The following is a 16630-nucleotide window of genomic DNA, read 5'->3' as shown; positions in this document are numbered from 1 at the left end:
CACCTGACTGCAGTGTTACCAAAGGTGCATTATATATGCAGATTGATGAAGTCATCTGCAGGCAATAAGAAGTCTAGAGCTGCAGAAATCCATAGCTCTGTCATATACATTTCTTCTTTCATTTAAGGAAGCTACATTTGGATATGTGCTTCTGTTGTATCCCAGGCCACACTGGAATTATGGGAAACAAGGCTCCAGACTCTGCAGCTAGGTCACTCATCCCTCATACTTCTGCTGTCTGCCTTACACTTATTATAGACAAGTTATAAGACAGAAACTTTTATCTCAGTGGCATCATGGAACAGAGAGACTAAACAATATGCTCTATCAATTAACTACCTTTTAATTGACTGGTGGTTAATCCAGTGAATTGCAGTCACTATTTTAGTCATATTCATAAATTATATGAGCCCTCTACACTCAAACAGATTTTATTAGTTTCATCACATGCTTGTTCTGTTTTTAACTTTTTACAGAACATCAATATTTATCACTTTATATGAATCATGTATGTATTATATATTAAAAAAAAAAATTAACAGCCTATTTTTTTACCCACTGCAGGGTAAAGACCTCTCCCATTGCGAGAGGTTTTGGGTCTACTACTCCCATGGTGACCCAGTTCATATTGGGAGAAGACAATCACAAACATCCATGCCTACACAGGATTCAAACCCTTGGCTGGAGAGCGAATGAGCTAATCACTTGGCCAACCAGGCCGGCGTATTGTATACATATTATTTTTATTTACAGAATGTAGTTAGTGTATACAGGCTTTTAATACCTGGTTGGTTTTATCCATGTTTTTTATGAACTTCTTTACACTAGCTTTTATTCACCATTTTGTGCTTTTTTATATATATATACACTATTCGTATAGGTAAATATGACCTCCATTGCTTCCACCTTAGTATCACCACCTCTGGGTCTGGCTATCACTGATGAGACCTCAATAAATGTCAAAACCGGTCTGGGTAGTGACCCTTCCCTTAATGCATAGCATTATACATGTCTGCAAGGAGATGTGCTTTGCATTATGGGAGATACTGAGACAAGGAGTGAGGAGAGTTTGGTTCACCTTTACCACAAGTTGCCTCAGTCCTGAAGATACTTCAGCCACAAACTTTGTTTGCTTATACTTGGATAAAGGATTAAACTAAATTTATGATATATACACTAATTTTTAAACCTATTTTATGCTGTTACTTTATTGATTATTATTATTCAGTGCCTCCATGGAGACATAACACTCATTGTGGGAGAACCATCTTAAACAAAACAAAATCTGTCACACCATTCCTTAAACTCATTCACCATTTGTGCTCTCACTATCTTATCAGGCAGTGCGTTCCACAGACCAACCACCCTCCATGCAAAAATCTCGGTCTTCTCCCTCTTACTCACAATATCCATTTGTAACTTCTAGGAATGGCTCCTTGTTCTACCATACAAAAGATCTCCTCAGTGTCAACTTTATAACTACCTCTCAATCATATCACCTCTCCTTTTCTATTGACCAAACTCTGCAGTTTGTATGCCCTTAGTCTATCCTCATAGCTACATTGTACAGTCCTGATAGCATTTTTGTTATCTACCTTTGTACCCTCTCTAAGCTTAATTATACCCTTCACGTTTCAGTGAACAAAAAGCAGTAATCCAGATGTAATTTAATCAGGGCTTTATACAATGGAATCATCACTCTTCTGTCTCTTCTGGTCAGTGACCTCAGCATTGCAGCAGTCCTCTAGGTCAGTGCTTCCCAAACTTCTGGATGTCAGGGCCCCCTTTGCAAAAATTAAACTATTTCACGGCCCCCCTCGGAAAAAATCGTAATAGAGAGATATATTATTATAATATTATTGTATTTATATTCAATACAAAACATACACAGCGAATATTGCAAAAATCAAATGCATATATTACATTTTTTGCCTCTTACCGTTTGGTTCTGAAAACGATGCCAGCTGTTCTGGAAAATATGAAATACTGTCCTTTTTTTTTTGAGTCTGTTTCTGCTTCTTCTGATTGTTCGCGGGATTTTTTTTTTATTTTTTATCAGCCACTTATCCATCTCAGGGTTAAATTTTTTAATGTAGAATAGATCAAATAATATCACCACCTTACCGATACTGGCACACCACAGACTGATAACATGAAATTAGTGAATATTACCTGAATAAGGGAATCCCCAGACCAGGAACATTTTTCTGTTTTGTGACTTTTCTCCCTTTACGGTAATTAAGCCTAATGCGAAACAGACAGCAAAGGCAGGTTATTAAAACATGCATATGATTGGTGCAGTATATTAACAAAAGATGGCGCAACCGAAAGATAAAAGCATAGCTGACAATTGAGTTGAAATGCTAACTCTCTTCAACCGAATTCCATATGTGAAACTGCCATAACATTCATTATATATATATATATATATATATATATATATATATATATATATTACTTAGTTTTAACACTTTAACGAATTTTAACACGTTCGGTTGAATTTTATTGCAGCCTTGGGAAATCGAACTCGCACACATCTAATTAATAACAGTAGTTTTTAGTTAGATAGCGTGTTTGTCCATGCAACATATGGTTTTGTTTCAGTCTATACAGCATAGTTTCTGTATGAGGAGACATGTGATTCATTAATTAGTGTGTTTTTATCCCAGTTGTCTCTAATTGCACTATTTGTTGAGAAATATATTACACAGACTCCTCATACCTTATTCACTGGCATAATAAAAGTACTTGTTTTTATTACCTCTGCAGTATAGTGGCTATTAGGGAGGGGTGTTGTTTACCAATGCAAACGAGTTACTATCTCTCCACATGAACTTGTTTAAGCTTTTTTTCATGTGTGAAGTATATGCGAAACTTTTATTGGTAACAGAAAACTATCTCGGATGACAGTGATAATATAAAACGAGTTTTGATATGTATATAAAGTCAATATCAACAGTCCCTGATTACGAACACGTGATGAAAGGGACAGGAAGATATGGAGCTTCCCTGGAGAGCATTCGAAGTAAATACAATTAACCACTGCTTTGAAATGAAACATATTAATAAGCAATATTCACTAATATTCATTAAGTGCCGAAATACGCAGGAAGCAAAGTTTGTGAACCAACACCAATGTGTGAATTTTTCCATTAAAATATAAAAAATAACAAAAAAGAAATAATAAATAATAAAAGTTGAATACGTTTCTTTTAAAATAAAAAAAAATCTACTTAGTCTTAAAACATTTTAAATTTGTTTTCATTATATCACGGCCCCAAAGGGGGTCGCGGCCCACAGTTTGGGAAACGCTGCTCTAGGTCAGTACCTCCCAAACTTCTGGATGTCAGGGCCCCCTTTGCAAAAATTAAAATATTGCACGGCCTCCCTAAAAAAAAAAATCATAATAGAGAGATATATTATTATAATATTTATTGTATTTATATTCAATACAAAACATACACAGCAAAAATCAAATGCATATATTACATTTTTTGCCTCTTACTGTTTGGTTCTGAAGACGATGCGGGCTGTTCTGGTAAAATATGAAATACCTTCCTTTTTTATTTTTTATTTTTTATCAGCCACTTATCCATCTCAGGGTTAAATTTTTTAACTTAGAATAGATCAAATAATATCACCACTTACCGATACTGGCACACCACATACTGATAACATGAAATTAGTGAATATTACCAGAATAAGGGAGTCCCCGGACCAGGAACATTTTTCTCTTTTGTGACTTTTCTCCCTTTAAGGTAATTAAGCCTAACACGAAACAGACAGCAAAGGCAGGTTATTAAAACGTGCACATGATTGGTGCAGTATTAACAAAAGATTGTGCAACCGAAAGATAAAAGCATAGCTGACAATTGAGTTGAAATGCTAACTCTCTTCAACCGAATTCCATATGTGAAACTGCCATAACATTCATTATATATATATTACTTAGTTTTAACACTTTTACGAATTTTAACACGTTTGGTTGAATTTTATTGCTTCCTTGGGAAATCGAACTCGCACACATCTAATTAATATCAATAGTTTTTAGTTAGATACTGTGTTTGCCCATGCAACATATGGTTTTGTTTCAGTCTATACAGCATAGTTTCTGTATAAAAGGACATGTGATTCATTAATTAGTGTGTTTTTATCCCATTTGTCTCTAATTGCACTATTTGTTGAGAAATATATTACACAGACTCCTCATACCTTATTCACTGGCATAATAAAAGTATTTGTTTTTATTGCCTCTGCAGTATAGTGGCTATTAGGGAGGGGTGTTGTTTACCACTGCAGGCAAGTTACTATCTCCCCACTGAACTTGTTTAAGCTTTTTTTCATGTGTGAAGTATATGCGAAACTTTTATTGGTAACAGAAAACTAGCTCGAATGACAGTGATAATATAAAATGGATACTTGGGAGAAGGGAGACAATGTCAGGTAACACTGAGCCCAGTGGAGTCTAGAAGGGATAAGGCTGGGTATAGAAACAATGGCATTTATATGCTGTATACTAATGCCAGGAGTATCCGGAATAAGGGAGAGGAATTGGTGGCGCAGATAGCATCAGCCTTGCCAAAAATTATTGTGATCACTGAGACGTGGTTGACAGAAGGGGATATAAAAACAGGAATAGAAGTCGCTGGGTATAGCATTTTTCGTCAGGATAGGAGGGGAAAGCGTGGTGGTGGGGTGCTGCTTATGATAGGTGATGACCTATGTCCTCTAAGAGTGGAGAATTTGGAAGGAAGTGAGACAAATGATTTTGAGAGCGTATGGTGTGAGGTAGAGGTAGGCAAGACAGGATATTTAGTGGGGTGTTGCTACAGACCCAGGAGCACAGAGGATGGGGACCAGGAGATGTTTAGACAGCTAAGTTTGGCAAGTGCAAGAAGAATGATTGTTATGGGAGATTTTAACTTCAGTAGTATAAATTGGAGAGAGGAAGATGCATGTAACAATAGGGGAATGGAATTTCTAGAATTCTTGAGGGACAAATGTCTTAGGCAACATGTAACAGAGGGAACAAGAGGTTCAAAAATTTTGGATTTGGTTATAGCATCAGAAGAGTTGATAATAACTGAGTTGACGTCTCTCCCACCAGTTGGAGAGAGTGACCATATGGTGTTGACATGGAAAATGAATAGACATGCAGGAGTATCAAAGAGACGGGAACTTATGTGGAATTATAAGGCAGGTGATTATAATAGTCTTAGACGTCAACTTCGGGAAGTTTCATGGAGGGAGGAATTGGATGGCCGGGATATCACCAGTGCGTGGGAAATTGTGAAAGAATATTTGTTATCAGCAATGGTAAGTTGTATACCACGAGTGAAGAAGAGGGCGCAATTTGGAGTAAAGTGGATGACAAACAACATTAAACAGGAACTGCATGCGAAAAAGAGGCTATGGAAGAGATATAAGGAGACAGGTGAAGAGAGGATGGGTGAAGAATATAAGACACAGGCCAGAAGAGTAACTCGTGTGGTAAGGAAAGCGAAACTGGAATATGAGAGGAGATTGGCCCTAAGATCCAAAGAAAATCCTAGGGAATTTTTTAGCTATGTGGCCAGTAGGAGGAGAAATGACTGTGGAAGAATGATATTGTGGGATAAAAATGGAAATAGAGTGACTGATGCAGAGGACATAGTGGAATTGTTCAATGAACACTTTATTGGAGTATTACCTCGTACCAGTCCTATCTCTCTAGCATTAAAACTGACTCCTCTAGGATGAAATACTCCAATAAAGTGTTCATTGAACAAAACACACAGATACAGGAGGAGAGTGTGTTTCAGATACTGAGTACTCTGGATGTCAGTAAAGCTGTGGGACTGGATGGTATTTCGCCACGAGTTTTGAGAGAATGTGCTAGCGAATTGACAATACCTTTAACGTGGCTTTACAATGAAAGTCTGGCTTTGGCAAAGGTGCCCAGGGAATGGAAGGAAAGTAAGATAGTGCCATCGCATAAGGGTGATAACAGACTGGAAGTGTCTAATTATAGGCCAGCCTGTGTGTCATCAGTAGTTGTTAAGATCTTGGAGAAAGTAGTGAGGGACCGTGTACAGCATTGGGCAGATGAGGGTAATGTTATCTGTGAGAATCAACATGGATTTGTGAAAGGACGCTCTTGTTTTAGCAATATGCTAGCCTTTTATAATAAAGTTACAAGAGCATTAGATGAGGGAAAGGCATATACTGCAATTTTCTTAGACTTGGCGAAGGCATTTGACAGGATGCCACATGATAAGCTGATATTTAAGTTGCAGCACATGGGTCTGGATGTCAGATTGGTCAACTGGATTCAGGATTGGCTGTCTGATAGGTATCAGAGAGTTGTGTATGGTGGAGCAGTTTCCAGGAGGCAGAGGGTTACAAGTGGGGTCCCACAGGGCTCAGTACTAGGACCTATATTGTTTAACCTTTATATCAATGACATAGCCAGTGGATTGCAGGGGGATATTCAGTTGTTTGCGGATGATGCGAAGCTGGGAAGGATTATTAGTAATAGCGCAGATGTGGTAGCCCTGCAAGAGGATTTAAATAAGCTAGATAGATGGGCAAATGAATGGAGGTGTCAGTTTAATGCAGCAAAATGTAAGGTCTTGAGGTTTGGGGAACATCGATGGGATGCTGCATACTCTATGGGAGGAGTTATACTGGAGGAAGTAGGGGAGACAAGAGATCTGGGGTTGATGATTGATAGAAACCTTAAGTTTAGGGGACATATTGCAAAGGTGGTGAAGGTAACACAGAGGATTGCTGCTATTATGAGAAGGACACTGACCTGCAGAGATAAGAGGGTTATCATTCCGTTGTATAAGTCTCTGATCAGACCACACTTGGACTATTGTTCTCAGATTTGGTCCCCAGGATTTGAAGGGGATAAATTAACTGTGGAAAGGATACAAAGACGGATGACAAAGATGGTTTCAGGACTGTACAAGGATAGTTATGAGGATCGGCTGAGAGAATGTGGACTGCAGAGTTTGGTGGATAGAAGAAGGAGAGGTGATATGATTGAGACTTTTAAACTGTTGAGAGGTGGTTACAGGGTTGACACTGGGGAGTTCTTTTGCTTGGTTGATCAGCGGGAAGGAGTGATGACAAGAGGCCATCCCTGGAAGTTACGAAAGGAAACTGTGAGCAAGAGGGTAAGGAGTGGTTTCTTTGTGTGGAGGGTGGTTGAGCCGTGGAATGCATTGCCTGATGGAGTGGTGGGAGCGAGAACGGTCAGTGACTTTAAAGAGTGGTATGATAAACTTTGTGTTTCTCAGGGGGGGGACCTCCCCTCGATGAGTCTTGACAGACTTTATGTCTTAGGAAGGACCTCCCTCGATGAGTCTTTTGACTCCTTGGAGGCCTGAATAATAATAATTATAATAATGCATCACTTATAAGCAATACTCAATCCATTATTTTTCCTTCCTATCCTGCCGAAATTGATTTGTTAAATGATTATTTACTTGTGTACTGCAGTGATCTCTAGTGACACAAGGACAGCTATAATCTTAACTGTCCTTGCACCACTAAGCCCTTAACGAAACCATACCTAAATTTCTCTCTAATAGCCTATCTCAACATTTAGCTAAATCTCTACCTTCCTCCCCCACCTCACTGGTCATACCTCGTCTTGCATTAAAAGTTCTACCCATTTTAATTTAAGCTTTATAAAAAATTTAATTGTACATAATTCTGACGTAATATTCACTTTTCACATAACTTTTTTTTTTATCAGTATTTCCTGGAACGACATCTTGCTGCTTTTAAAAAGTGTTTTTTCTCCTGATATCACATCTGCTCTGCTTTGCTGTCCATTCTGGTTACTTCTCTTGGAAGAACAAAGTGTACAAACAGATAAAGGGCACCTCAATAAGTTCTTCTCTACTCTCACTGCACCTATACCATTTGTTTTCATTGAAATTTGTGAAAAGCATATTCTTGTTTCTCCCTCCTCACAACCACCCACATATTCATGCTAAGGCTTTCTATCTTGCTAAGGTATGGTGTTCTCCGTTTGGCATGGGTACATTAGACTCCTTCCTCATAGAGTCTTTGACTCCATGGAAGTCAATAGTCAACATTGTAGGATGTGTTATAATACAGTGGAAAAACAAAAAAAAAAAACAGTAGTTTTGCCATTCTTAGACACATTAGCAACATGTCTTCCTAAGGGTAACTTTCCTTTTACTGTATACAGAAAATCTCACACGCTGCAGATATATTCATAAACTTTTCATGTTCCCTTTCCCTTCCTAACAGTATGTTATTATTAAAACTCTGATAGAGCTATCAGTCTTTGTTCTTCTGCTGAGCTCTTTCTTCTAACTGAACTTAGAAGAAAATATGACACACCTTCTTATATTATGTCTACAATTTCAAAAGAATGAACAAAACAATTTTTCCACTAGTCCTTAACCTTTTTCTTCAGAAAGATCAGGATCAGTCTCTCACAATTCCATGTGCCAGAATAAAAAAAAAAAATAATAATAATAAATTCCTGTATGTTAGCTAATACGGACTGACTGGAATATAAACCACTGTTGCTTGGAAGAACATAAAAAAATAAAAAATAAATAAAAAAAATAACCATGCCTCTGACAACTTCACACAGAATCAAATTGGGAAAAAATATAGATTCTAAAAAAAGTCGTCTTGCCTTTTTTAGAATATGTAGTTGCACTTAAAAACCAAGGGCAACTTTCCTTTTACTGTTTATACAGAAAACCTGTTCACACATGCAGATATATTCACAAACTTTTCCATATATGTTTCCCCCCCCCCCAACGATATGTTGGTATTAAATTTGTAACTGATAGCACTGTCAATCTTTGTGCCAATGAGGTTTTTCTCATTTTTCTTCTAACTGAACTTAACCATATATGCATTGCACATTTTCTGGTGAGTGTATTTTGGGGTTTTATTATATTTTTCTATTTCTCTGCTCCTGTTTTGTAGTTGTCTCCTTCTTTTCCATCTGTTCTTTATTCCTAAGCTTTCTATTGCTGCTTTATAAGGTACTGCTGATGATAGCAGACAAATTGCAGCCAACAAGATTAGGGATCACTCAAGCAGATGGCAATCCTTTTGAGTCAATCTGGTATGAGACAAGGCAAATAGCATAAAATATAAAGTTGATTGCTGCTGTAGGTTAGGATGTACAGAGATTATGTGGAAGAGATATGAATCAGCAAATTTGTACAATGAGTGCAAGTCGAGTAATTATTATGGATGACTACAACTTCAGAGATATAGGTTGGAAGGAGAAAAGATCATATGGCAGGAAGGAAATGGAATGTATACACTTACTGAAAAATAACTGAAGCAGAATGTGAAAGGGGGTGGGACTCAGAGTATATGACTGTTGGATCTTGTTATAGGGTCAAAACTGTAACTTATTGGTAACTTAAGTTTCTAATTGTGGCCAAATATTTCCTCCAATTGGCAAAAGTGACCATGTAGTCTTGACTTGGGAGGTAGCAAAACATGTGGAAATTCCAGTTAAGAAAGGATATATGTGGTTCTATAAGGTGATTATGATACACTTAGGTGGCAGCTTGAAGCAATACCACCATGGCATAAAATTCTGCAAGGGAAGGAAGTTCACAGTGCATGGAGGATAGTCAAGGGATATCTGGAAGAAGCAATATCACACTGCATACCCAAGGTCAGGAAAGTAAATTGGTAGGCATTAGATGGATGAGTTACTTATTAAGCATGAACTTAAAAAAAAGAAAATGTTGTGGAGGGTTTGTAAGGAGAAAGGTGACTAGTATTGTAAGGAAGGCAAAATCAGATTATGAGAAGAAATTAGCTGAACTGGTAAAAAGAAATCCCAAAGAGTTTTTCATTATGTGGCAAGTAGGAGAAAGAATGACTATGGAAGGATAACTTTATTGAGTGCATATGGTAGAGAGGTAACAGAGGCAGATGAAATTATCGAGCTACTGAGTGATCATTTTGCAAGGATATCGCCCAAGTGTAGGTATTGTTATGACAGAAATGACAGGGACTGATGTAAGAACAGAGGTTGATAAATTGGAGGTACTTAGGATATTGCACAATCTGAATGCAAATACAGCTATGGGATATCAGCTCACATTTTAAAAGAATGTGCAACTGAACTGGCAATGCCTCTGACTGGGCTGTTTAAGTCTCAGCTTTGCAAAGACTGAAGAGAATGGAGAGAGAGCAAAATAATTTCTTTTCATAAAAGAGGATCCAAGTCTGTGGTAGCAAATTATAGAGAATTCTCTTCTTGACCAACTCTTCTAGTATCTCAGGAGTGGTGATAAAAGTACTGGAAGAGTTGGTCAAAAAGAGAATTCAGGAATGAATTGATAAGAACATGATACTCTGAGGGGACAAACATGGCTTTGTGAAGGGTTGGTCATGCCTTAGTAATAGATTATTAATCTATTACTAAGCAAAAGGCAAAAGCCTAAGCATCCTAACTGAAATAATTGCAGTAATATTCATCAAGATTTTTGATCATCACAACTCATCTTGTATTGCATTCTGAAATACCAAATAGCTATTCTTGCAGCTTGTAAGCAATCCAGAGATCAAAGCCCTTTGATCTCTGGATTGCTTAATGTCACTTTTGATATTTTTTGCCATTGTGGCATCTGGTTTTTTTCATTTTAATATCTAGCTATGATCTCAAGGCGATTTAAAGTAGAGATTGCAAATTTACTAACTTTTTCAGTTCTAGTAATTCTGTGAAAATTTTCTTAAATGCCAGTTTACCAGCATTTTTCTCCCCATTTTCAAAATAGTTATATTGAAAGACAATTAGTAAATAATAATAAACAATTTTATTGAAACATAAAATATGACTTAAAAAGCAAAAATATTCATTCTAATGAAAAAAATAATTATTTATTATTATTATTACATAACACTTCCAGGGAGTCCAGAGACTCATCGAGGGAGGGTACCTACTCTACAACTCTCCGTCTCCACCAACCACAACTACCTTCATCATCTACCACCATTAGTATTTTCACAGACAAGCATCCATGCCTACGGCAGGACTCGAACCTGCAGTTTGGCTGGAGAGCGGATACACTAACCACTCAGCCAACCAGGCCTGCTAATATTAATATATTATCAATATATTAATATCGATAATATAAATTAAAAATAAACAATTTTTATTTTAAAACAACATAGCAACTATAAAGATAAGGAAAACAGAAACATATACCTAATTCAATCTAAATTATTTTTTCTTTAGTGTCCTTTTGCTGGATTAATGATAAAATTAATCCAGCAGCGAAAAACTCTCTGATCTGATGCTTGAATACAATACATTACAGGAATCCCTTGCTTTAACCCAATGCACAGTTAATGTCAGTGGTGTAGCTAGAGGGGGGGAGGGGGTAACCTTTTTGAACTTAATTCTAAAATACAGTCTCGAGAACTCAGTTCCAAATATTGTAATACTACTGCGAATTTTCCTCACAATTGCTGTAAGTGTTGCTAGTTGTGAAAAGAGTTTTTCTGAATAAAATTGATTAAGAATTACTTACATTACTATATGAAGTAGACTTTGCCAATGTCATTGATTTTGCTAACAGAAAAGCAAGAAAAATAATATTTTAGAATGTTGAAATTAAAGTTTTACTTCAAAAATAAACATAGCATTTTAATTTTATTTTCCTATACATCATTTTGACTTTTTGTAGTATTTTTGGTGTGTACTGGGAGGGGCGGCAAAAGCTCTAGCTACACTACTGATTAATGTATTCCATGAAAATGCTGTACTAAGTGAAAACATGTTAATTGAATATAATAAGCTATGAAAATGCAACTACTCCAGGGGTGATTTCAAAATCTCAATAAACTTTTTTAAAATACATTTTTACTTTCAATATACCTAGAAAGAATAAACCGTTTTTAAGGATTTTAAAAGAATAAAATGTATTTAAAAGAAAAGTACAATAAATATTTGAATGAGGTAGTTTGCACTGACCTCTGTTTCTCTCTGTCTGTCGTGTCTGTCTGTCTGAGATTAGGTTATTGTTTCTGTAAGTTATTGTTTTAAAGTTTCCACAGCTTGAAGCAATTATTCAAATTCTTTTAAAGTTATATCTTCCTTTGTCTTGTTATTCATATACACCTTGTTAATCAGGTCATTATCACTCACCTCTTTTGAATGCAAGGGTAATGATTCCTGAGCCTTTATTCAGTGAATCAAGAGTTCACATAGTCCAAAATCACTGTGCAATTTTTGCTTTCTTTATCACCATACTCATATCTCTTAATTAATTCAAGTTTTGCTCTAAAGTGATAGTTTTTTGCTCCTTTCTATTTCATGCTTCCTTTTTATCCATACTCATACTTCACTGAAGGAAAATTCAATATAAAAATGTTTAATATAAGGCAGTAAACAATTAATTACCACATGCTTATTTAATGGTGGCTTGAACCACAATGCTTACTGCACTCACAGTATGTATGCAGGTAGAGGATATATGTCCACGCTCTACCACTCTAACGAAGGTCACTTGCATCTATCATTTGGCAACTCTTAGCAAAAACACAATGAATTAATTCACAATAGGGCAGTGCCTCATCATTTTCACTTTGAGGATTCCCTTGATGGTATGTTAAGTCCTTTCCACATGGGAAGAGTGCATTTTTACATTTTCAATATACTGTATATGGCAAGCTGGTTTGAATGTTTTCGGTTAAATTTTATTCATAAAATTATTATTTGTGAACTGTCTTAATGATATAGAAAATCCAAAGTGCAAGTATGATTTATAGTTACATAAATATTTGAAAATATGCTTTATACAAATCGTTGGTTTCTGCACCCAAGGACTGAATTATGAACAGGTGTTACCACATATTTTCTGCAACTGAAAATTTGAAACAGGATGTTAGAACAATGTATTGAGTTATATAGTACTTTGGTGTTACAATGAAACTTTGGTTTGCTTGCATGTGTGTAGTATAATATCTGTGAAAGGGAGGTATTTTTCATTATGCAGGGCTGCTTTTCATTCATGCTTACACTAATTGTCACTAAATATAGTACATAGATGCTAATTGTCTCTGTACTGTATTTAGTGATATGATAAAGCTACTCCTTGCCAGCCAAAACTTCCACCAGGACCAGCCTGAACAGAATTAACATGTTAAGTGAATTTTTAACCAATTGTGATATCAATTTCTTAACCATGTTAATTTGAAAAGCATGTTATTTAAAATCATGTAAAAGTGAGGGTTTCTTAGACCTCCTTTTTTACTTCTGAGTCTAGATATTTACACACTACCTCAGTTTTTATGTTTATCACTAACTGAAATTTTTTTTTTCTTCACTGATAATTCAGCTAATGTCAAAGGAATTGAATCTGAAGTTGCAGGATTCTCAGACAAGAACTCAATCACTTTAGTCGAATTTTCTGTTTCTTTTTTTTTATTATTATTATTATTATTATTATAAAGCCACTCTGCTAAGGCCACTATTATCTTTGTTATTGTATATTTGTACATAAATTTACTAAAGGGGAACCTCTCCTATGCTATAATGTTATTTTGTTGAGATATTATTGTAATTTTTGATCTAGAACCCAAATCAGTCTTAAAATCAGTATTTTCAGCAAGGCAATCCATCATCAGATTTCTCCCCCACCCTCTCTTTTTAATAAGTTAATTTATGCTGGCTTTTAAGATAATTGGGTAAGCTGCTAGTAGTTCCAATTGTTTTTTGAGCACTGTTTACAGAAACCTGCATCTCCTGCTTCAGTATTATAGAATAATACTACAATGAATTTTTATCCATGGCTACAAATAAAAATAAATAAATAAAACCTTTCAGTACCTCATTTTATCAATATCAAGTCACAGGAAATATTTTTATTCTTAACTTTGACTTTTCATTATTTGATATAATATGTAAACAACTGACACTACTCGCTCATCTATCAACCGGAGTATAGAATGTGATTTTGTCATTAATATATAGTGGCAAAATACTTGAATATACACATTCACTATGGGCAACTGCTACCATTGAAATCAAGTGTGTGTGTGTGTGTGTGTGTGTCAGGGGGGATCTCTCTGTTTTGTGATATATTAGAAACCAGTGATTAAGGTAAAAGCACCTGCCTGTATACTAGTAGCTTAGTACTGAATGAAAATGCTTCTTTATTGTGATAAACATCCTCCTCAGAAAACACCATACTGCACAGCTACAGGCACGAGTTACCTAATTACACTATTTAGTGTAATTAGGTAACTGAAGTTTATGGTCCTGAAAACCAAATAAAATTTAAGTTTTATTGTATGCTAAATTAAGTACAGTGTCCTAATATTTAAACTAATTGATAAGAGAAACTTATTCATTCGTATATACTTTACTGAGTGCAGAAAAGAAAACAGATTTATATACCATTAAAATGGTTTACAAATACAGTGCTAGTTTTAGAAATAAAAATCCACCAAATTGAACTAGCATGTTTAGATTTAACAGTTTGTACAAATATGCTTGCCAGATGCTTGAAGGGACATGTTATACAATCACGCAAGTTCCTGTCTGATACACAACTCATGCAAGATAGAGCCTGGCATGAAGGTATTAACTTTACAACAAGTTACTAGTATTACAAAGTAACACTAATCACAAAATATTTGAAAAACGTATCAATCTTAATAAAAAATCTCAATGGAATCCTGTGAGACTGACATCAGCATGTAGAGCCTAATTTAATATTCCGCCAGTATAGGTGTAAACAGCTAATAATTGGTAGCTGTTTAAATTATTTTTTAACATTAGCAATAATATTGCAGTACACAGAAACAGAATTACAGAAGATGAGAGCAGTTCCAAAAGCAAAGTGCTCATTCGAAAAGAAGTGATGCGGTTTATTACCAACCTCAGTAGTTCAGTTGCTGTAAAAGGTTCTGAACAAGGCCTTCTCAAGTAAGTCTTGTTTGAATATAATCAATAAATACTTTAGTCTGTCTTAACATTATTAATTCTTTTCATGGTATTTAACTTGCAAAGTAACTCAGATTATTATATCAGTTTCTGTCTTGTCATGTAAAAGAAACATCTTAGTGTAATTGGAAGTATAATAATAACATCACTATAACATTATTATGATACTGAGAAGTTACTGTTTGGTCTGCTGGCCTTATTAGCCAAGCGGATAGCAATCTCTGCTTTCCAACTTACAGGTTATCCCAATATGGTATAAATGTTTCCACAGTTGTCTTTAGGTATTGTCCTGCTTATGGAGTCCTGAAGAAGCATGAAAAAATTCCATGTGTCTCCTAATCAAAGGTCCCAGATTCCCTTATAGAGCTAACTCTGCTAGTATAATGTAGGTTATGCGAATGGAGTAGTTATCAGTGGGCACCAAATGAGTTTTAAGTTAGAAATAGTACCGTAGAGGCAGTCTGAGTAATCTGGTTCTCCTACTCTAGTGACTGAACATAGTAAGTTTTTCATGCTGATTCAGATTTCTCCTCAGTATGCCAGGTAGTCACTGTACAATGAAATTCAGCTGCCATCTAAAGATCGTCATAAACCTCTCTGTCACAGACAGCACAACTGTTGGTTGGAGAGCATGGGTACCACTAACTTATTGTTGTTATATTTGTAATTATTCATTATCTTCAAAGTTGTAATATTTTCTTCTTCTTTCTTGTCCATCAGATGATGGATTGAGTCCCCTGTGCCATCTGGGTCTGTTTCTAGCCATTTCTGTCATCTCTCTCTGAAGCTTGATAACTGTGACCTTTCCTTTAAAGACTGTAACCAAGTTCTTTTTGGTCTGCCTCTTGATTGTCTTTCTCCAATAATTCCATTCAAGACTATGGTTCTAATCTCTGAGAGGACATTCTCTAGAGGTGTCCAAACCATCTTAATTGTTTGCGTTTAAAATTTCTGAAAGAAACTGTATAGACACAGGAATGAAATAAACTAAATATTTAATAACTAAATTAAGTATTTACAAACCTGATGTCATGGTAGCATTATCAAAGGCATTTTTAAGATACACAGCAGACACTAGGTTTACAGTGGCTTCCAGAACAAGGACAGTCACATGCAAGAAAGGCAACAATGGCGTTTTTTCAGTGATGTTTCATAGTTATTGGTGGACTAGTGGACTAGCCAACATGTCTTAGATGAAGACCTTTTCATTAGATGTAAATAAGCTACTACATAAATCCTACTTAAATTACTTAAATTAAGGGGATATTAAATCCCACATAGTTTTAAAACCGAATAAGAAACTCAAAGATCGGAATCAGAGAGTTTCTTGCCAAATATAGTAAACTATAAAGTATCGGCGACACTAGCGTTAGCCAATGCAAGTGATCCTAGTACGTAGTACAATACCGGGCAACTCGTTGCAAAGGTGGGGGAAGTTCAGATCACTATTCTTAGGTATTTTCCATAATGTAAAAACACATTTCCTAGGAAATGTATGTCGCATCCATCTACATGTAGTTATTTAATTCGCTCAGAGTAAAGCATTTCTCTCCTGTCTTTACTGACAGTTCAAAACTTGAGATCCTTTGTTGATTGTGATGCTGTAATTCCTGGCTTTATCATATCCAGTCAGATCCAACTTAATTTCAGTAATCCATATTTATAAATTTA

The 16630-nt window shown here is 35.8% G+C and overlaps 1 protein-coding gene across 2 annotated transcripts in view; it reads left to right on the top strand.

Annotated features, from left to right (window-relative positions):
• Positions 1-16630, top strand: part of rictor (rapamycin-insensitive companion of Tor) — a 955009-nt gene that overhangs the window by 866341 nt on the left and 72038 nt on the right. For both annotated transcript variants that reach the window (XM_090406113.1, XM_090406114.1), the window contains exon 30: positions 14809-14941. In XM_090406113.1, coding sequence (XP_090262239.1) covers positions 14809-14941 — 133 coding nt within the window. The remainder of the gene's footprint in view (positions 1-14808; positions 14942-16630) is intronic.

The sequence above is a fragment of the Typopeltis vanoorti genome, chromosome 16, assembly GCF_054136105.1.
Source record: "Typopeltis vanoorti isolate ZY-2024b chromosome 16, IOZ_Tvanoo_1.0, whole genome shotgun sequence".
Lineage (NCBI taxonomy): Eukaryota > Metazoa > Arthropoda > Arachnida > Uropygi > Thelyphonidae > Typopeltis > Typopeltis vanoorti.
The sequence above is the reverse complement of the archived record's forward strand: the minus strand, read 5'-3'. Positions and strand labels throughout refer to the sequence as shown.